The 16727-nt window shown below is 46.3% G+C and overlaps 1 protein-coding gene across 1 annotated transcript in view; it reads right to left on the bottom strand.

The window, feature by feature from the left end:
* SHISAL2B (shisa like 2B) overlaps positions 1–16727 on the bottom strand; it is a 75764-nt gene that overhangs the window by 27399 nt on the left and 31638 nt on the right. Inside the window, exon 2 of the mRNA XM_069208850.1 lies at positions 5256–5413. Coding sequence (XP_069064951.1) covers positions 5256–5413 — 158 coding nt within the window. The remainder of the gene's footprint in view (positions 1–5255; positions 5414–16727) is intronic.

Here is a 16727-nt window from a genome sequence, read left to right as displayed (position 1 = left end):
GGGGGGCGGGAGGGAACGGAAAGGAAGGCGAGGGAGTAGGACTAGGAGTAATGCCATTATCGTAAGTAATGGACGCATTACCTCCCGTCCCTCCCTCGCCTTCCTTTAACCAATGAGACATAGCAAGAGAAAACAGGAGACGGACACCGAGTTGCAATACGTTTTAATTACAATCCATAAAGACCATCGAGGCCCTACCCCCCATTACATCATAGAGGATAAGACTAGGTGACCCAATACCGACTCCAAACTACCCTAATCCGCCAGCCTATAATGCCGAACAAAAGTAGAAGGAGAGGCCCAAGTGGCGGACCTGCAAATCTCCACCACTGAAGCACCCTGAAGCTCAGCCACCGTAGCCGCCATACCCCTGGTAGAACGGCCCTGTATCCCCTGGGGAGGAACCACCTCCTTCAATGAATACGCCAACAGAATCAAGGAGCGTACCCACCAACTTAACGAAGCCATGGAAGGCTTCTCACCCTTCTGGGCCGGACCGAAATTCACAAAAAGAGAATCCCCTTTAAGGAAAGGAGCAAATCACACACATAGATACTCTAACGATGCCCTGCGCACATCCAAAGAATGTAACCGAACCTCCTCATCCGAGGAAGGATTCGGACAAAATGAAGGAAGTATGACCTCCTGGCGAGCATGAAAAGAAGAATTAACTTTTGGAATAAAAGAAGGAACCAGAACAAGCACCACCCGATCCGGAGAAACTTTACAAAAAGGAAAAGAACAGGCCAAGGCCCCCAATTCCCCTAACGGGCGGGCCGAAGTAATGGCCACCAAAAAGAACGTCTTCAAAGAAAGATGACGCAAGTCACAATCCCCCAGAGGTTCAAAAGGGGCAGCAGTCAATGCATCCAAAACTAAGGAAAGATCCCAGGAAGGAAAAGAACGTACGGGGTGAGGAAACAGGTTTAGAAGACCCTGAAAAAATCTAGGCATCAAATGACCCTCATCCGACAGATTACGCCAAGGACCCCTAAATGCCTGAATAGCCGCCCACTGCACCCGCAGAGAAGCCATCGACAAACCCAAATATGCACCATTCTGTAAAAATTGCATCACATCAAAAATAGAAGTGCATGTAGGATCCAATTTATGCCGGAAGCACCAAGAAGAAAAACTTTCCACTGTCTACCATAAGAAATCAAAGTGGAACGCCACCTTGAAGCCAGTAACGTAGAACTCAAAGCTACTGGCACCCCTAGCCCCTTCAAACCCCGTCGTTCAACTTCCAGGCCGTCAAGTGCAACCTCCTCAATGACCCCTTCGAGAGGCAAGGAAACTCCAGGGGAGACGGACAAAGAGGAAGAGTCCACATCCGACCTGACGCCATCAACTGCAGCAATGGAAACCAATTCGCCCTCGGCCAATGGGGCGCAATCAAGATAACCCTGGCTCCCAAATGCCGAACTCTCAACAGAAAAGTCTGGAGCAGCTGAAAGGGTGGGAAAGAGTACAAAAGACCCCGAGGCCAAGGATACGACATCCCGTCCACCTCCCAAGCCTGAGGACAATGAAACCGGGAGCAGAAGCGACTGAGTTTCGCATTCTCTGGGGATGCAAACACATCCATCACCGGAAGACCCCAGAGGCGAACAAGATGAAGAAACAGCGACCTTCGGAGGGAGAAAAGTTGTGAGGAAGGAATCACCCTGCTTAGTAGATCCGCCCGAACATTGACCACCCCCTGAATGTAGGTAGCCCGGAGAGAAGGAACCCAATCCTGAGCCCACACAAAAATCTTTCTTGACAGATTGAACAAAGCCCTCGACCTGGTCCCCCCCTGCCGGTTTACATAAGCCTTGGTGACTAAGTTGTCTGTCCGAATAAGAACCGCAACTCCTTTCAGGGATACCTGGAAATGGATCAGAGCCAACAACACTGCTTTCAATTCGCGCCAATTTGACGACCGATTGGCCTCTAGCGGAGACCAAAATCCCTGAATCTGCGCCGACCCCATCCAAGCACTCCAACCTGAGAGGCTGGCATCCGTCGTTTTCACAACTGGGATTAGAGGAGACAAAGACACCCCTACCTGAAGGTGCGTGGACCCCAACCACCATCTCAACTCCCTGCGATCAACCCTGACCCCGGAATCCGAGTCAGCAGAGAACCGGACCCTGGAGCCCACCTCCTTAGGAAGCAGTTAATCAAGCAAAGAAGATGGAATCGCGCCCAAGGAACCAGAAAAATCACTGACATCAAATGTCCCTGCAGACGTAACCATAGACGTGCTCGGGGGCAGACTGCGACACGATCGTCCTCACCAGGGACTGGAGCACACCTAACCTCTTTTCCGACACAGTCACCAAACCTTGATGAGTCAGAAACCGAGCCCCTAGAAAAACCAGATCTTGGGAAGGGACCAAATCTGACTTCCCCCAGTTGATCAAAAACCTGTGGTTTTGCAGGACCACCAGTACCCGGGCCACATGCCTCCGCAACTGGACCTGTGAGGGTGCATGTATTAGGATATCGTCCAGATAAGGATGAATAAACACCCCTTCTGAATGTAGAAGAGCCACTAGAGGGGCCAGCACCTTGGTGAAAATCCGGGGAGTTGACTTGAGGCCGAAAGGCAGCACACAAAACTGATAATGTTCCAGGCCTACTGCAAACCGTAGGAACCGCTGAGAAGCATTTGCCACTGGCACATGTAGGTATGCATCCTGCAGATCCAGCGACGCCAGAAAATCCCCCTGACTGACCATCGGAAAAATAGTCTGAATTGACAGCATGCGAAAATGCACCGTCTTGATCCAAGCATTCACTCCTTTCAGATTGAGGACAAGCTGAAAACCCCCTGACACCTTCTGAACTAGAAACAAGACGGAATAAGTGCCCCGACCCCTTTCTTTTAGAGGAACGCGGGAAATGGCCCCTTTGAGAAGTAAGTCTCGGACCCCATTCAACAACGCCTCTCTCCGTGCCCCGACCGCAGGCAGAGGAGTGGGACGCACCCCGGAATCTGGAGGCATCACATCAAAATCTATGACGTAACCCTTGGCCACAATGTCCAGCACCCAATGATTGCCGACACTCTCCTGCCAAGCAGAAAGAAAGTGCCTCAGCCTTCCCCCAACCTGCCCTATGCCAGGCCCACAGTGATTGTCAGGACCCCTTCTTGAACCTACCCCGGTTCAAAGGAGCAGACTTCTTAGGGGAAAAACGAGGCTGAAAACGACGTTTCCTGAAAGAAAAAGATTTTGCATCCATCTTGGGAGAAGAACGGGAATGCTTCTTCCACCCTTTGCCAGAAGCAGAGCCACCTTTATAAGGCAAAGCATGCTTCCTCTCCTTAAATGCCTTGGAAAGCATGGAAGGCAACTGATCACCAAACAACTACGTCCTTCAAATTGCAGTTTCAGGAGAGCAGACTTGTCCCCAGGATCCACCTTCCACGATCTTAACCAGAGGGACCTGCGGGCCCCAATCCAAGTCCCAGATGCCAGAGCCGAAGTACGGACCACATCCGATGATACATCCGCCAGCAACCTGGCCTGCTGCTCCATAACCGCTAGCAGTTCGGAGCACTCCGCACCTTCCTGTACAGCAAATGCCAGCTTATCAAAGTCCTGTACCAACGACTGGGCCGCATAAGCAGAATATATACCTGCTCTCAGGGCCAGATTTTCTGCCGAAAAAGCCCTCTTGAGACCAGAATCCACCTTAACGGTCCGTGGCATCAGTAGGCACACAATCCTCCGGATTGACTGCCGTCTTGCCAATCAGGGTTGCCAAAATGGAATCCAAACGAACAGAGGGAGGTAACACATCCTCCCCTTCCAGTAAATAAAGTTTCTGAAGGAATCGTGGAACTTGAGCTTTATCCACATCCTTCCATTCCCGAAACACCATATCCTTCACAGGTCCCTGAAAAGGCATGGCAAACTTAGAAGGCGTCTGATACTGAGGGAACAAGTGTGAGTCAGATCCTGCAGGCTGAAACACTGGAAAACCTAAATTGTCCCGCACGTGTGACATCACCTCCCACATCTCTTCCCTGGAGACATATTTCCCCCCAGAGGAAGTAGATGGAGCATCCTCCTCCTCACCATCTGCAGAGGATCTCTCCGCAATCGCAGGAGGACGGGCATCTTTAGACCGACTAGGCCTGGCCATCCCTGCCTGGAGAGCCCTAGAAACAGCCACCTCTATCATGTCCTGTACTTCCTCTCTTGACATGAGTGGTGCAGAAGAACTACCCGGAACCTGGTGACCGCCAGGTGTAGAAATGGCAGAAGTACCCTTCTCCCCTGAGGAGGAGGAAGAAGAAACAATCCTGCGCCTTTTTGTAGGAACCTTCGGCATGGTAAATTCAAATAGTACTACCATCCCCCTGAACCCAACCTCTAAATATACTAGGTACAGTTCCACCTCCAAAAAAGCAATCATCCAATAAAAGTACACCATTAATTAAGGAATTTAGTTAAAACGCGGGCAGAACGCCCGTCCTACCATCTCTGACACCAAAAAATGCTCACCGGCAGCTCCGCGCGGCTCCGCGGGCCGAGGAACCGAAAACAGACACCCCAGTCATAAAGAGCCGACTGACCTCGTCAGCCGACTCTCAGGACGCGTCTGCCAAGCAGCCCCGCCTGCTTGCAGAGACGCGACCGGCCAGAGCACACCCCGAAGCGCCCCGCGCCTCGAGGAGTGCAGGAACAATGACCCCAAGGCCCCGCCATGGAGAGAAAAAGCAAAAGGTAAGTCTAACGTGGGCTAGACAGAAAAAACAGGAGGTGGCGGGGGTGGAGGGGGGGGGTTTAAAAGGGGAAGGTAGGGTCTAGGGGGAGGCAGGAAGCCTCACTGGTTAAAGGAAGGCGAGGGAGGGACGGGAGGTAATGGCAGAGATATATGAGATTATGGCTCTTTTTAGGTCGACCTACCGTCAGCTTTGACTGAGAATACCTCATGTGACCATCACATACCGCTTACAATACACACAACGTAACATATACATACATTTTTTTGCAAAAGTAATGGCAACATTAATTTGCAACTAAGTATGAAATAAATGTTCCTTTTTGCCTCATGAAAAATGTGTATATTGGCCAAAACTTAAATGCAAAATATATAATTCAAACTATTCATACAACACACTCCTGTAGAAAAAGTCATACTTTTATTTACTACCCTCAAATTTAGAATGTACTTTATTTTGCAAATGGAGACCCGTACAAAACACTAGCGTGGTTTTATTGCAGCTTAAAAAAAGAGTGCATATTTTTTTACCATACCCTCTTGAGTAGATGAGGAATGTATTTGTTGCGTTTTGAGTCCGGTGTCTATTTTCTGTGGCTTTGTGTAGAGAAATAAATAACACAGTACAAAGATACTGATGAGGAATGCTAGCAAAACCAAGGCAGCAATTCCCAGTCCGATCAGGGCACCGATGCTGAAAGACAGACATAGTAAAAATCAGTGTAGGCTTCCATTATAAAAAGCATATGCACACGATAAGATGAAAATAACCAGTCAAATAATCATCTTTATATTGTATGTAATTTATAGCACTGAGACCACACCAGGATACAAAACGGAAAATAATTATGCACGAAGATTGAAGTTATGCAGACGAGCGTGCTTAAGAACAAACAATGCCGAACCTCTGTCGTCCTCGTGCTGCAGGCCCTTATAGCGGTACAGTGGGGTACCTCAGTACTATGGAAACAATACCCATTTTCTGATCTTGTTTTGACGTTACAGGCTTGCACAGCACAGAGTGAATTATGGGGCCCTTTGCTGTGTTGTTGCACTGTTGATAGGCCCCTAACATTCCATTTCAGTGCAGAAGCAGTGCCCGCGCGAGGCCTGGCTGTTGCAGGCTGGCAGAAGAGAATCTGGTCTAGGGCCACTTTTATTTTGTAGTGCAGACTCAGTTTGTGATTTCGGGGTGCTTTTCCACTGTGTAACCAGTTGCATTCCCATTCCCACGTTACCATAGATGTTTTTTTTGGTTCCGATGTCCATCTCCTTCTGTTGCCATCATTGAGTCGTTTTAATCCTTTTAGGCTTGTTGTTGTTTTAAGTGGAGATGGCGTGGTATTGCAGAATGTATGGCCTCTTCGCTGCACATGCATTAAAAATCAAAAACAAAACAAATACTCTTCTCTGTTCCACTAAATGAAATTTCAAAGTCCTCAAATGCCCTCCTGGCAGTATCACACACACAAAGCGAATTCTTGACCAGCTAGATATCACCCTAACTAGTGTGGTCTACTCCTCTGCGCCAAAGGATTAACCAAACACCAATCTCAGTTAGTACACTCTCACAATAGAAGTTTAATAAGTCCCTGTCTCCCCCTCCTTTCGCCTCCTTCCATCTTCCACTTCTTGAGCTGATGCTTCTACAAGATAAAGGGGAGGCCGAGTGAATGCTGCTAAACGTCCATCATAGTTTGTTGCTTGTGCCCCCCTCTCCTTCACACACCTTGGATGATGTGGTCTTGATTGCTTTGGTAAAGAATGTAACCACTCATCTTTGCTTTCCTTAATTCATGAATCTTCTAGTCTGTGTTGCTGCAGTGAGATGCTGTGCTGAGCTATTGATGACACAATGCATTTATTTCTACCCCCAATTCAGAGTATTGAGGGAGGCTCAGTAAATAAAAGACACAAATAAAGAGCAAGGAGGAGCCTTGTACTGTTCTTCACATGCACACTTTAGAATCCGTAGGGTTAGAAGTTGATTGTTTTTGTAATCATGGGACCTTTACGTGTGCTCCCATGTTTGCTCTTTTGCCCTAGAAATTCTTCATCTCTGAACTGATACAGGCAGTAGATGTTTTTACATTGGAAGGTAGTGACAGATATTGGCGTATCCTCCCCCGCCCAAGTCCTACATAAGTCATCAGGAATAATTGTGCTTCAGTGCAAAGCCTGTAGTACTACATTATATGTGAACTGTTTTTTGGGCAACTATATCACATGCATGATGTGCCAGGAATGGACCTTCAGTTGCAGGTGACTTTTCTCTGATCCATTCCGAGTCCTGGGGTCAAGACTGCACTTGTCATGAAGTTCCAGATGTCAGAGCTGAGCTATCACAATCATACTTACGTTTCGTGCATTGGATATTGTTTGTTTGAAATAAAGACTATGGGGGTCATTCTGACCGGCCACCGACCACGGGAGCACCGCCAACAGGCTGGCGGTGCTCCCACGAGCATTCTGACCGCAGCGGTTCAGCCGCGGTCAGAAGCGGCAAGTCGGCGGGCTCCCGACGACTTACCGCTGCTCGGGGGAATCCGTCATGGCGGCGGAGCGCGCTCCGCCGCCATGAGGATTCTGACAGCCCCTACCGCCATCCTGTTCATGGCGGGAAACCCGCCATGAACAGGATGGCGGTAGGGGGTGCCGCGGGGCCCCTGGGGGCCCCTGCCGTGCCCATGCCAACGGCATGGGCATGGCAGGGGCCCCCGTAAGAGGGCCCCGCTAAGTATTTCAGTGTCTGCCTTGCAGACACTGAAATACGCGACGGGTGCAACTGCACCCGTCGCACCCCTGCAACTACGCCGGCTCAATTCTGAGCCGGCGTCCTCGTTGCAGGGGCATTTCCTCTGGGCCGGCGGGCGCTCTTTTGGAGAGCGCCCGCCGGCCCAGAGGAAATGTCTGAATGGCCGGTGCGGTCATTTGGCGGCGGTACTATGGCGGACGGCCTCCGCCGTCCGCCATAGTCTGAATCACCCCCTTTATTTTCATGTTCAATTGTATCCAGTTTCTAAACTGACGTGCTATTTTGTGCTCGAAGACGTGTTTTTAACTGTTTCTTTTCTTTTCTACTTCTCAGGTTTAAACAAGAGAGACAGACCTTATGCTGAAATATACTTGAGGTAATGTGGGTTGCAGGAGAGGTGTTTCTTTTTTGCCAGTTTCACCAGTTTACATTTTTTCGAGGCTTTCACTTGGTGACGCTATGCCAACATTTTATGCTTTGGACGGTATACATTGATCTGCTTTCAGTTATACAACTATACACATAACTGTGTGATTCTCACGTTAAGATTTGCCATAATAGTAATGCTCAAGTTATACTTGATTGTAGTTAAAGAATTCAGATTAAAATAGCCATAGTTGATGTAGTCCTCAGTTAAATAATTCACGTTACATTTTTAAATGTACCCTTGGCTGCTGTCTGTTATCACATTTGTTCTCTTGTGTCAAAAACTGAACTGTAATGACTTTGTTAAATCTAATTGTAGCCATTGTATTAGTTTTTGTGCAAATGTGTTTATCCTTGAAAGCTTCATCGAAAATAATATAATAGCGGCCTGATTAACAAAGGTAAATTTATAATTTTGTGTAAGTTTACTATTGTTTTGCATTCACAAACTAAAGGTTTAATTTTATTAATAGTAGTGGTACGACTGTGGAGACTCTGCAGTTGGGTAGAGAACTCTGCACATAAAAGGATAGGGCAGGCATATCCTTTTTTGTGCGGAGTCTCCACCACGCATGCGGAGTCTCTGCAGTAATAAAATTACAATTAGGAAAATTAAACTCTTAGCTTGTGAGTAGCAAAATTATTACACAAAAGTATAGGTTTACAATTGTGAATCAGGCCCAGAAAGTTTTGCACCTGCGCTGGGGACAGCCTGACCACAATGGTCCAGTCTGAACAAGCCAATTTTTGAAGGCAAGATGGGAGAAGACACCTTATCGGGATAATGTTAGGTTGTGATTGGTTCCCCAGCTCCTGAGTACCGTGGGGATAGTGTTCTGTTGAAATTAAAAATTTAATTGTACATTGCTGAGATATTTGAAGAGCAGAATTCCACTGTCCATTCGAGAGTGCAGATGCTCCTATCTAGTGTTTCAAAAGTAGATTTCCCTTACCACTCTTGAGACACTATTATTTTTGTCCATGTTCACGGAGTAAAACTCCCTAACAAATCTGTTCTTTAGCTTGCCTAACCAAACATTCATTTAGTTCTGCCTTTCAGAGACTTCACTTGCAGTCACCTGCTGCTTATCTTCCGCCCTCATTTGAATTCCCAGCTTATCAAGAGGGACTTTCCGTTTAGAGGAAACCAAATCTTAATTGATCTGCATTTGGCCATCTTTATATAATCTATTGTTGTATTTGCTATTTTGATTCACATTTGACTAAACTGAAACATGCTTTACAAAGATGATTATTAACTTATGAGTAATTTAATTGATTTGAGTGTGTAACTTTGCTATTCTGCTAATAAGCCTTCATGGTTTGCATATCTACTATTCCCTGTCATCCTTGTGTTGCCTAATGTGCTTAACTGTTATTGAATTATTGTTGAACTATTGATGTTAAGCCTCAATTCAAGACAACAGTCCATATACTCAAGTGCAGTTTGTGCTTGAATTTGCACCAAGGATTTGTGTGTTGAAGAGCCCATCCATGCTACTTCAATTGGCAGCAGAGGATGGTTCTCAATATAGGCTTAAGTATTTAGAATTTGCCCAAGAATCAGTCAGAATATGCCCAGTCCAATCCACTTCCCCAAGGTTCTATAGTACAGTTTGGAGAACTGGCAGTGTTCCAGCGATCCTGAAGTGGTTGCATTAACCTAAGAGTATGAGTATAGTAGGGTTATATGTTTTGACTGCACGTTGTCAAGAATTATGGTGTTACCAGTGTTTCACCGTATGGTGTCCATTTGGGTCCAGAAGGGCTCTGAATTGAAGTTAAAATATGAAATGCAGTTTAGCACTTACTGCTTGTGATTATACAGAGAAACACGCTTGTTGCAATGAGTTGAAGTATAGTTAGCAAAGTCTAAGATCCCACAAGAGATATTAAGTTGTATTATATTTCAACTTGTCTGTTGAGGTTTCCGGTGTCAGACTATGAAGCACTATCAATCACACAGAAGACAGGGACTTATTAAACTTCTATTGTGAGAGTGTACTAACTGAGATTGGTGTTTGGTTAATCCTTTGGCGCAGAGGAGTAGACCACACTAGTTAGGGTGATATCTAGCTGGTCAAGAATTCGCTTTGTGTGTGTGATACTGCCAGGAGGGCATTTGAGGACTTTGAAATTTCATTTAGTGGAACAGAGAAGAGTATTTGTTTTGTTTTTGATTTTTAATAATTATTTCAACGTTGATTGCTATAGAGTGAGATCTGCTGTGAGGTGGTGCAAGTTGAGTCATAGGGTGCTGCACTGGATTTGATCGGCTGGTGTGTGTATGTCACATTGGGACAGATTGTAGGTGCTGTGCTTTGAGTGGTCCGTTCCCTGGTATCGAGACTGGGTGTTAGTATTATTGTGTTTTTTTTTATAGTGGCTGGCTGAGAATGGCTGGTTGCTTCCACTGCAGCTTACTGATTTTGTGAAGTGCTGTACAAGGAGAAAAGACTAAATTTTTCAAGAAATTGAGAGCTTTCCTATTGATGATGTAAGAATATTAGGTTTGTGAGGGTAAGGGGCACCTACACATGGCATGCCCACATATTTTACGTGACAACCAAGGTCAGTTTACACCTGTGTATTTGAATCAAACAATGGAATAAGATCAATGTGAATGAAGGGTCCCTGCATTTCACCCCCACATGGTACTTTTAATAAGAGAGTGATTAAGAATCTGAGGTGAGTGCTGTAAGAGATGAAACCCCTGCATGAACCACCTCAGTATGAGGTTCTGAATGCATGGGACTATGCTTAACTTACAAAGGAGAAGGAGAAATATCTTACCTGAACTAAGAATAAGGCCCATAGTTGGATGGAAGCAAGGTTTGATGCAGATGGAGGGAGAATGTCGTTGGAGGTTTAAGGATGTACCCTGCACTAACAAGAGACAGAACAGAAAGGAAGAAAGTACTTGAGGCAGATAGAAGTCAAGAAAAAAAATGAGATGAATAATAGTAACTCATTTGATTACTTTTGGTTGATCTGTTGACTTCATGGCCACCTCTGTATATTGTTGCTCAGCAAGTTGGGGGGGGGAACAACAGCCCTTAGTGCCCTTACAATCTTTGAACCCGGGTGCAAGTGCACGGGTAGATATGAGCATTCCTGTGGTAGGATTGCCCCTTCTGATACCACATCACCCATTGGGGTTATTGAAGTCCCAGGAACACCATTGTTACCCTTAGTTGGCACAGGTCCACTACTGGAAGCTTAGACTACTACTGTCATTTACCCTGCCACAGTTGCTCCTACAATTACAACAGACTCTGTTACACTTAGCGTGGAATTGGTATTGAGATCCCAAACAGTAATAACTCCTGTCATAAGTGTGCCCAGAGACTAGGAAAGCACTGAGCCAAATGCCTCAGGAGAAGATGCCCCAACAAAAGCATTGGATATTCTGAAGACAAAGATAGTTTTTGAGGAGATTGTGGAGGGAAATTTGGAGATGAAATTCATAGACAAATATAACATAGAGGATTTAATGTTCCTGTCTTGAGAAGCTGCCAGTCATGCATTTGAAACTCAGGAGGCTTTAGAGGAAATAGTAGTGGAATTTTGGGTTGATATGTCCATGAGTTAGAGTTTGAAGAAGACGTTTAGGATGTTTATGACTTAGGCAATCCTTTAGAACATGCAAACGACTGGAGTAAAATTACACCTGATGGAATTATTTGGGAGCATCCAAAAGTGGAGTGATACTCAAAAGTTATTGTTGGACCAGGCCCTTTCTGCAAGGACTCCCTCAGATTTCTGACTTCTGTTGCTGAACCCATTTTTGCTGCCATTAGGACTCTATTCACTTGACTACTGCTAACCAGAACTAAAGTGCTTGCGCACTCTCCTTTGAACATGGTAAAATTGGACTACACCTAACTGGCCCATCAAATTTTCTTGTAAGTCCCTATTAAAGTGGTACCACACATACCAAGGGCCTATAAATTAAATTATACTAATGGGCTTGTAGCGCTCATTGTATGGCCCACTAAAGTAGCCTTTTAAAACATGTCTCAGGCCTGCTACTGCAGCCTGTAGTGTTGCTTTAAACTACCATGTTGACCTGGCAAAACAAACCTTTAGCCAGGAATAAACCTTCATTTTTAATACATATAAGTCACCCCTACAGTAGGCTCTAAAGACTGATGGGACAGGGTGCACTATATTTGAAAAGTAGGACGTGAGTTTAAGTTTGACATGCCTAAGCACTGAAAAACTCCTAAAGTCGTTTTTTGCCTATTGTTAGGCATATTCCACCCATTGGTTAACACTGGGCTTCCCTATTGCATTTGATAAGTGATAACGGTTCACCAAAGATACTGTTCCAACCTCTTACAGGACATATTACGGTGTTCAAGCAACAATAATCAGTTGTTGGATATTACATCTAAGGAGAACTGCTACAGAGTATGCCCGGAAGTTAAAGCGGTAGTACCCAATTTGCAGTCTCGGCTAGAGTATAGCCAATCAGGTGGTCACTGGTTTTTTTTTTAAACACATTTTAAAAAGTAATTTCAAAATATTTAATAATTATAAACAACTTGTATTCTTAACTTATTGTAACAAAGCTAGCTAACTCATCTGACCAATGGCCACCCAAGTGCGCTTATGTAAGAGTGACAAATAAGGTAATATTCCCCATTAGAGACGCTAATGATGGGGCATAGCTTGGCACTGTAAAACTGCCGCTGCACCTTGAGCCAGCTCATGGTTGGGCCTGCACAATCCTTGCCTGTTAGGGATAAGATAAGGTTTCCTACAGGAATGCAGAATAGGTTGCCAGGGGCACGGAGCCAGGGGAGCACTTTGGAGCATCTCCAAAGGCCCTGCCCTAGCGGCTCCTCTGGCCAGCCAAGCAGAAAGGAGAGGGTTCTCACCTCAAGAGGCGAGCCATGGGCTGTACTTGTTTTGCAGCCTGCCATCAAAGACTAGAATGTGTAGCGAGGGGGTGCCGCATGGGGGTTGATCGCAAGAAAACCCTGCCTCCCGGCTGATTCCTCGCAGGAGCAGCATCCGTGTGGGGCTGATAGGCTCAGCTGGACAAGTATGCCTGAGCAACCCACCTCTCTGAACTGGGCCTAGCATAGTTGCAGCCATTTCTACCTGTTTTGCCCCCCCCCCCCCCCCCCCCCACGCCTGCAACACTGTTCTTTCCTTAACTGAAGAGGCTGGCCTCATGGATAATCGGGAGCACCAGTAGGGGAGTCCTCTTCACCACACACCTGGCCATCTGCATTTTGACCTCCACAGGGTGGAGGGGGGGGGGGGAGACTTCTTGCCTCCCCTGTCATAGGGCCTGTGCTCTTTTGTTGACCAAGGCGTTAAGGTGAGTCGCTGGACCCCCTGAACAGTGGCGAATCGGACACTTACGATAACATTGCATTTCGCCAAATGACACCACTCTAATGCTGAAGGCCTATCTTCAAGGAACACACAAGCAGCCAGATGCACCTTGAGTGCCACACACTTGGTACAGGTGGGGATATGCAGACTGAAAAAGCTCACTCAGTTGCCCACTACTCCCACCACAATGGAGGGTCACCCTACGAACATGTCCAGCATGCTAACTGCAAGAGATTCAAGAAACCAGCATAGTGGCAGCCCGCTGGCAGCGAAGCCGAATCTAATCATTCAAGCAATTGAGGAGACGAGAACAGTGCTGGGGGCAAGATTGACAGAATAGTCATAGACCTTGGAATACGTGTGATAAGAAGCTTTAACTTGAGAAGTGAAGAAAAATGAAACGGTTCTCCAAGATTTCCAGCCTCAGGTGACTAACCCCACCAAACAGAGGCAGGACTTTGCGGACAGTCTACACTTTCTGGAGAGTGAGGAGGAAGATGCAGAAGGGTGATCCTGCTGGAACAACATCTGTATAGTTTGGCTAACTGAAGGAACGGAAAGTGCAGATTCCCCAGCCTTCATTCAGAAATAGCTCTCTGCTCAAATTCCTCGACATATATTTCCTCCTTCACTGTATAATGTGCCCACTGTGTGCCACAGCAGCGCTCCCTGCAGCCCCCCCCCCACCAGACCAGTGGTGACCAAAATACTAAACTACAAAGATACACTCCTACGAGCCACCAGGCAGGCCAACCAGCTGTCATACAAGAACGCCTGTTTCATAATTTTTCCAGACTATACAATTGCGGTGCACCATGGTCATGTTTCCTTTCTGGGAGTAAAATGGACACTGAGCCAGACTGGCCTCAAGTGTACTCCGCTTTTTCTTGCAAAATTAAAAGTCATGGTAAACCAATGTACATACTTTTCACTGAACCAATTAGAACTGGTTGGAACAACATCAAAATGCTCCTGAGCACAACACTGCCACCCTGAGAACAGCTAGCTTGTGTTAGACACCGCACTCATGGCGAAACATCACCAGGTCGGTCTGCCACTAGTACTCCTTCAAAAGGCACATTCACAACTGGAGAGACCCTCAGCTATGTCCATGGTCTCTTGGCTGTGGGACTCAGGCCCCCATAAAGCCTCAGACAGTGCTTCCTCAGACAAGTCATCAATTCACTCTAGCTCTCCATCAGTGATCCTGCGGTCTATTACTCTCCAAACTGCTGATGCCATCATCTAAGACCATGACTTGGCGACCACCATATCTACTGATAACTATTGTGGCCTACATGCTATGACCCAGCCCGAGCTGCATTTCCCTGACATGAATTTGGCACTCTATGACTTCTTCTATTGCGCTTCTCTCTTCATCTGGTCACTGGACGCGAACTGGCAGCACCTCACACCCACGACTGACCACACTACACCTGAACTTTGGGACACACTCACTGTTTGCTCTGTTCTAGTTCACCTGATGCCAGGCTGCACCTGGCCCACTCCCATAGGACATGGGTGCTTATCTGAAGCTGCTATGTGACTGTACCAGCTTTCGTCCTCTTTTGATCCTGTTTGAGGGAAACCTGGCCTCCCGGCTATTTAATATATTTTTGTTGGGCCCTGCTGCGGGCCACTTGCTGCTCATCAGTTTTACCATTGCTACCCTGCCCATGAGAACCCATCATGGTTCTGCTGCGTTCATAGTTCAAATGTTAGCACAAGTCTGTTGTTTGGGCGGTCATACACCAATCTACGGCCCTGGGGAGGAGAGTAGGGAAGTTTACACAACGAGGCCCGGTCTTCAGTTACTGGCATGTGATGCAATGTCCTCACATTACACAATGGGGACCGCCTGGGGATACATCGGTCTCCAGCGGCACAAACGAGGGGTCTCCTTCCCTCCTATCTTATATATTACACAGCATGGCCAAGCTGATGCACGTGACATGCAATGTCTGTGGTATGAGCTCCGCTAAGAAATGGCAGAACATATATGCATTCCTCAAACACAAGGGTACTCACATTTCTTTTAGGCTATGATAGGGGGTTGCTCTTATGGATCAGACCCATGATTCCTTCAAATGCATAACCACAGTGATCAAGGGGGGATATGTATTAGTGGAGGGAATCTGTGCTCCTCTTCAAACACAAGGCAACCACATTTCCTAGCAGAGCTAGAGTTGCAGTTCGCTTGTGGATCCCACCTCTCGTGGATATTGGGCGGGGACTTCAACTGCGTGTTGGACATCCTCCGGGATAGGTCACACCTTCCATTGCCTCACATGCCCATGACTAGCACTTCTACTTACTTCACACAATGGCTGTCCCAATTCTCCCTAGCAGACATCTGGAGTGCCCTCCACCTTAATGAGAAAGAGTTTTCTTTGTATTCTCCCCTACATGACCTCCGTGTTCGGTTGGACCATTTTCTGTGCTCATGGTCCATCCAACTCATAACATACAATACAGAATACTTCAGGAAGACCGTCTTGGACCACAATCCCTTACTATTACACCTCACATGGCTAGAACTTGCTTCTACAATACCAACCTGGTGAATTCAGCCCTCCACCTTAGAAGACCAAGCCTTCTGCGAGGCTATCCGAAAAACTATAGTTCACTACTTCAATGAAAGAAAAAAATGGCACCGCCACAACCATCCTTATCGAATGGGATGCTTTCAAAACGGTAGTGAGGGGACAGTGTTAACACTCGGCGTAGCACAGTAGAATGCATGCTAGGTAGACTAGAATGCTCCCGAGGCATCCTGGAGCAGTCCACAATGACGGAAGGTGCTGCCAAACAGGAACTTATCGCTGTCAAGGAAAAACATGCACAGTTAATGAAGACCTTACGGTGTATCGATTATAAAGTACACCTAACTAAAACACATTCAGAAGGGCACAAGTCCAGCAGGGTCCTAGCCTGGTTGATGTGACAAGACGCTGTCAAGTCTCTATCACAGCAATCCGCTTACCCCTAGTAACACACTATGTCCTCAGGAGGAGGATGTCCCATCGTACGTCGCTATGCTACTGTTATATAGTATCCAACATGTAATGCATATTTTTTCTAGTCATAGTACGTAGGGATAAGCCCCATTATTGTTCATGATGATTGACGCACTGCATATTTATACAAGCATGTAAAGTGAAAAGCTCAATGAAACTTGTTTAAAAAACATAGAGATGCTAATGTTATACCAATGAAATATAGGACTTTAATCAAGGCCTGATTTAGCTCATTACCCTCACTACTTTCCCCATATACTCTAGAACACTACTGAGGGCAAACATCTCATATATTAAAAACATTAGGTTTGCATTCTTCCGAAATTTTAAAAAGAAGAAAGGGAAAATAAAGAAGAAAAAAAAAAGAGAATGAAAGAAAACTTTCTCTCCACCTTCTCTCTGGGTTACTCTCAAACCAACAGTCAACCAGAACAGAGCATCAGGACACCTACGTTACCTAT

Source organism: Pleurodeles waltl, chromosome 1_1, assembly GCF_031143425.1.
Source record: "Pleurodeles waltl isolate 20211129_DDA chromosome 1_1, aPleWal1.hap1.20221129, whole genome shotgun sequence".
Taxonomy (NCBI): Eukaryota; Metazoa; Chordata; class Amphibia; order Caudata; family Salamandridae; genus Pleurodeles; species Pleurodeles waltl.
This window is presented reverse-complemented; position numbering and strand designations above follow the sequence as displayed.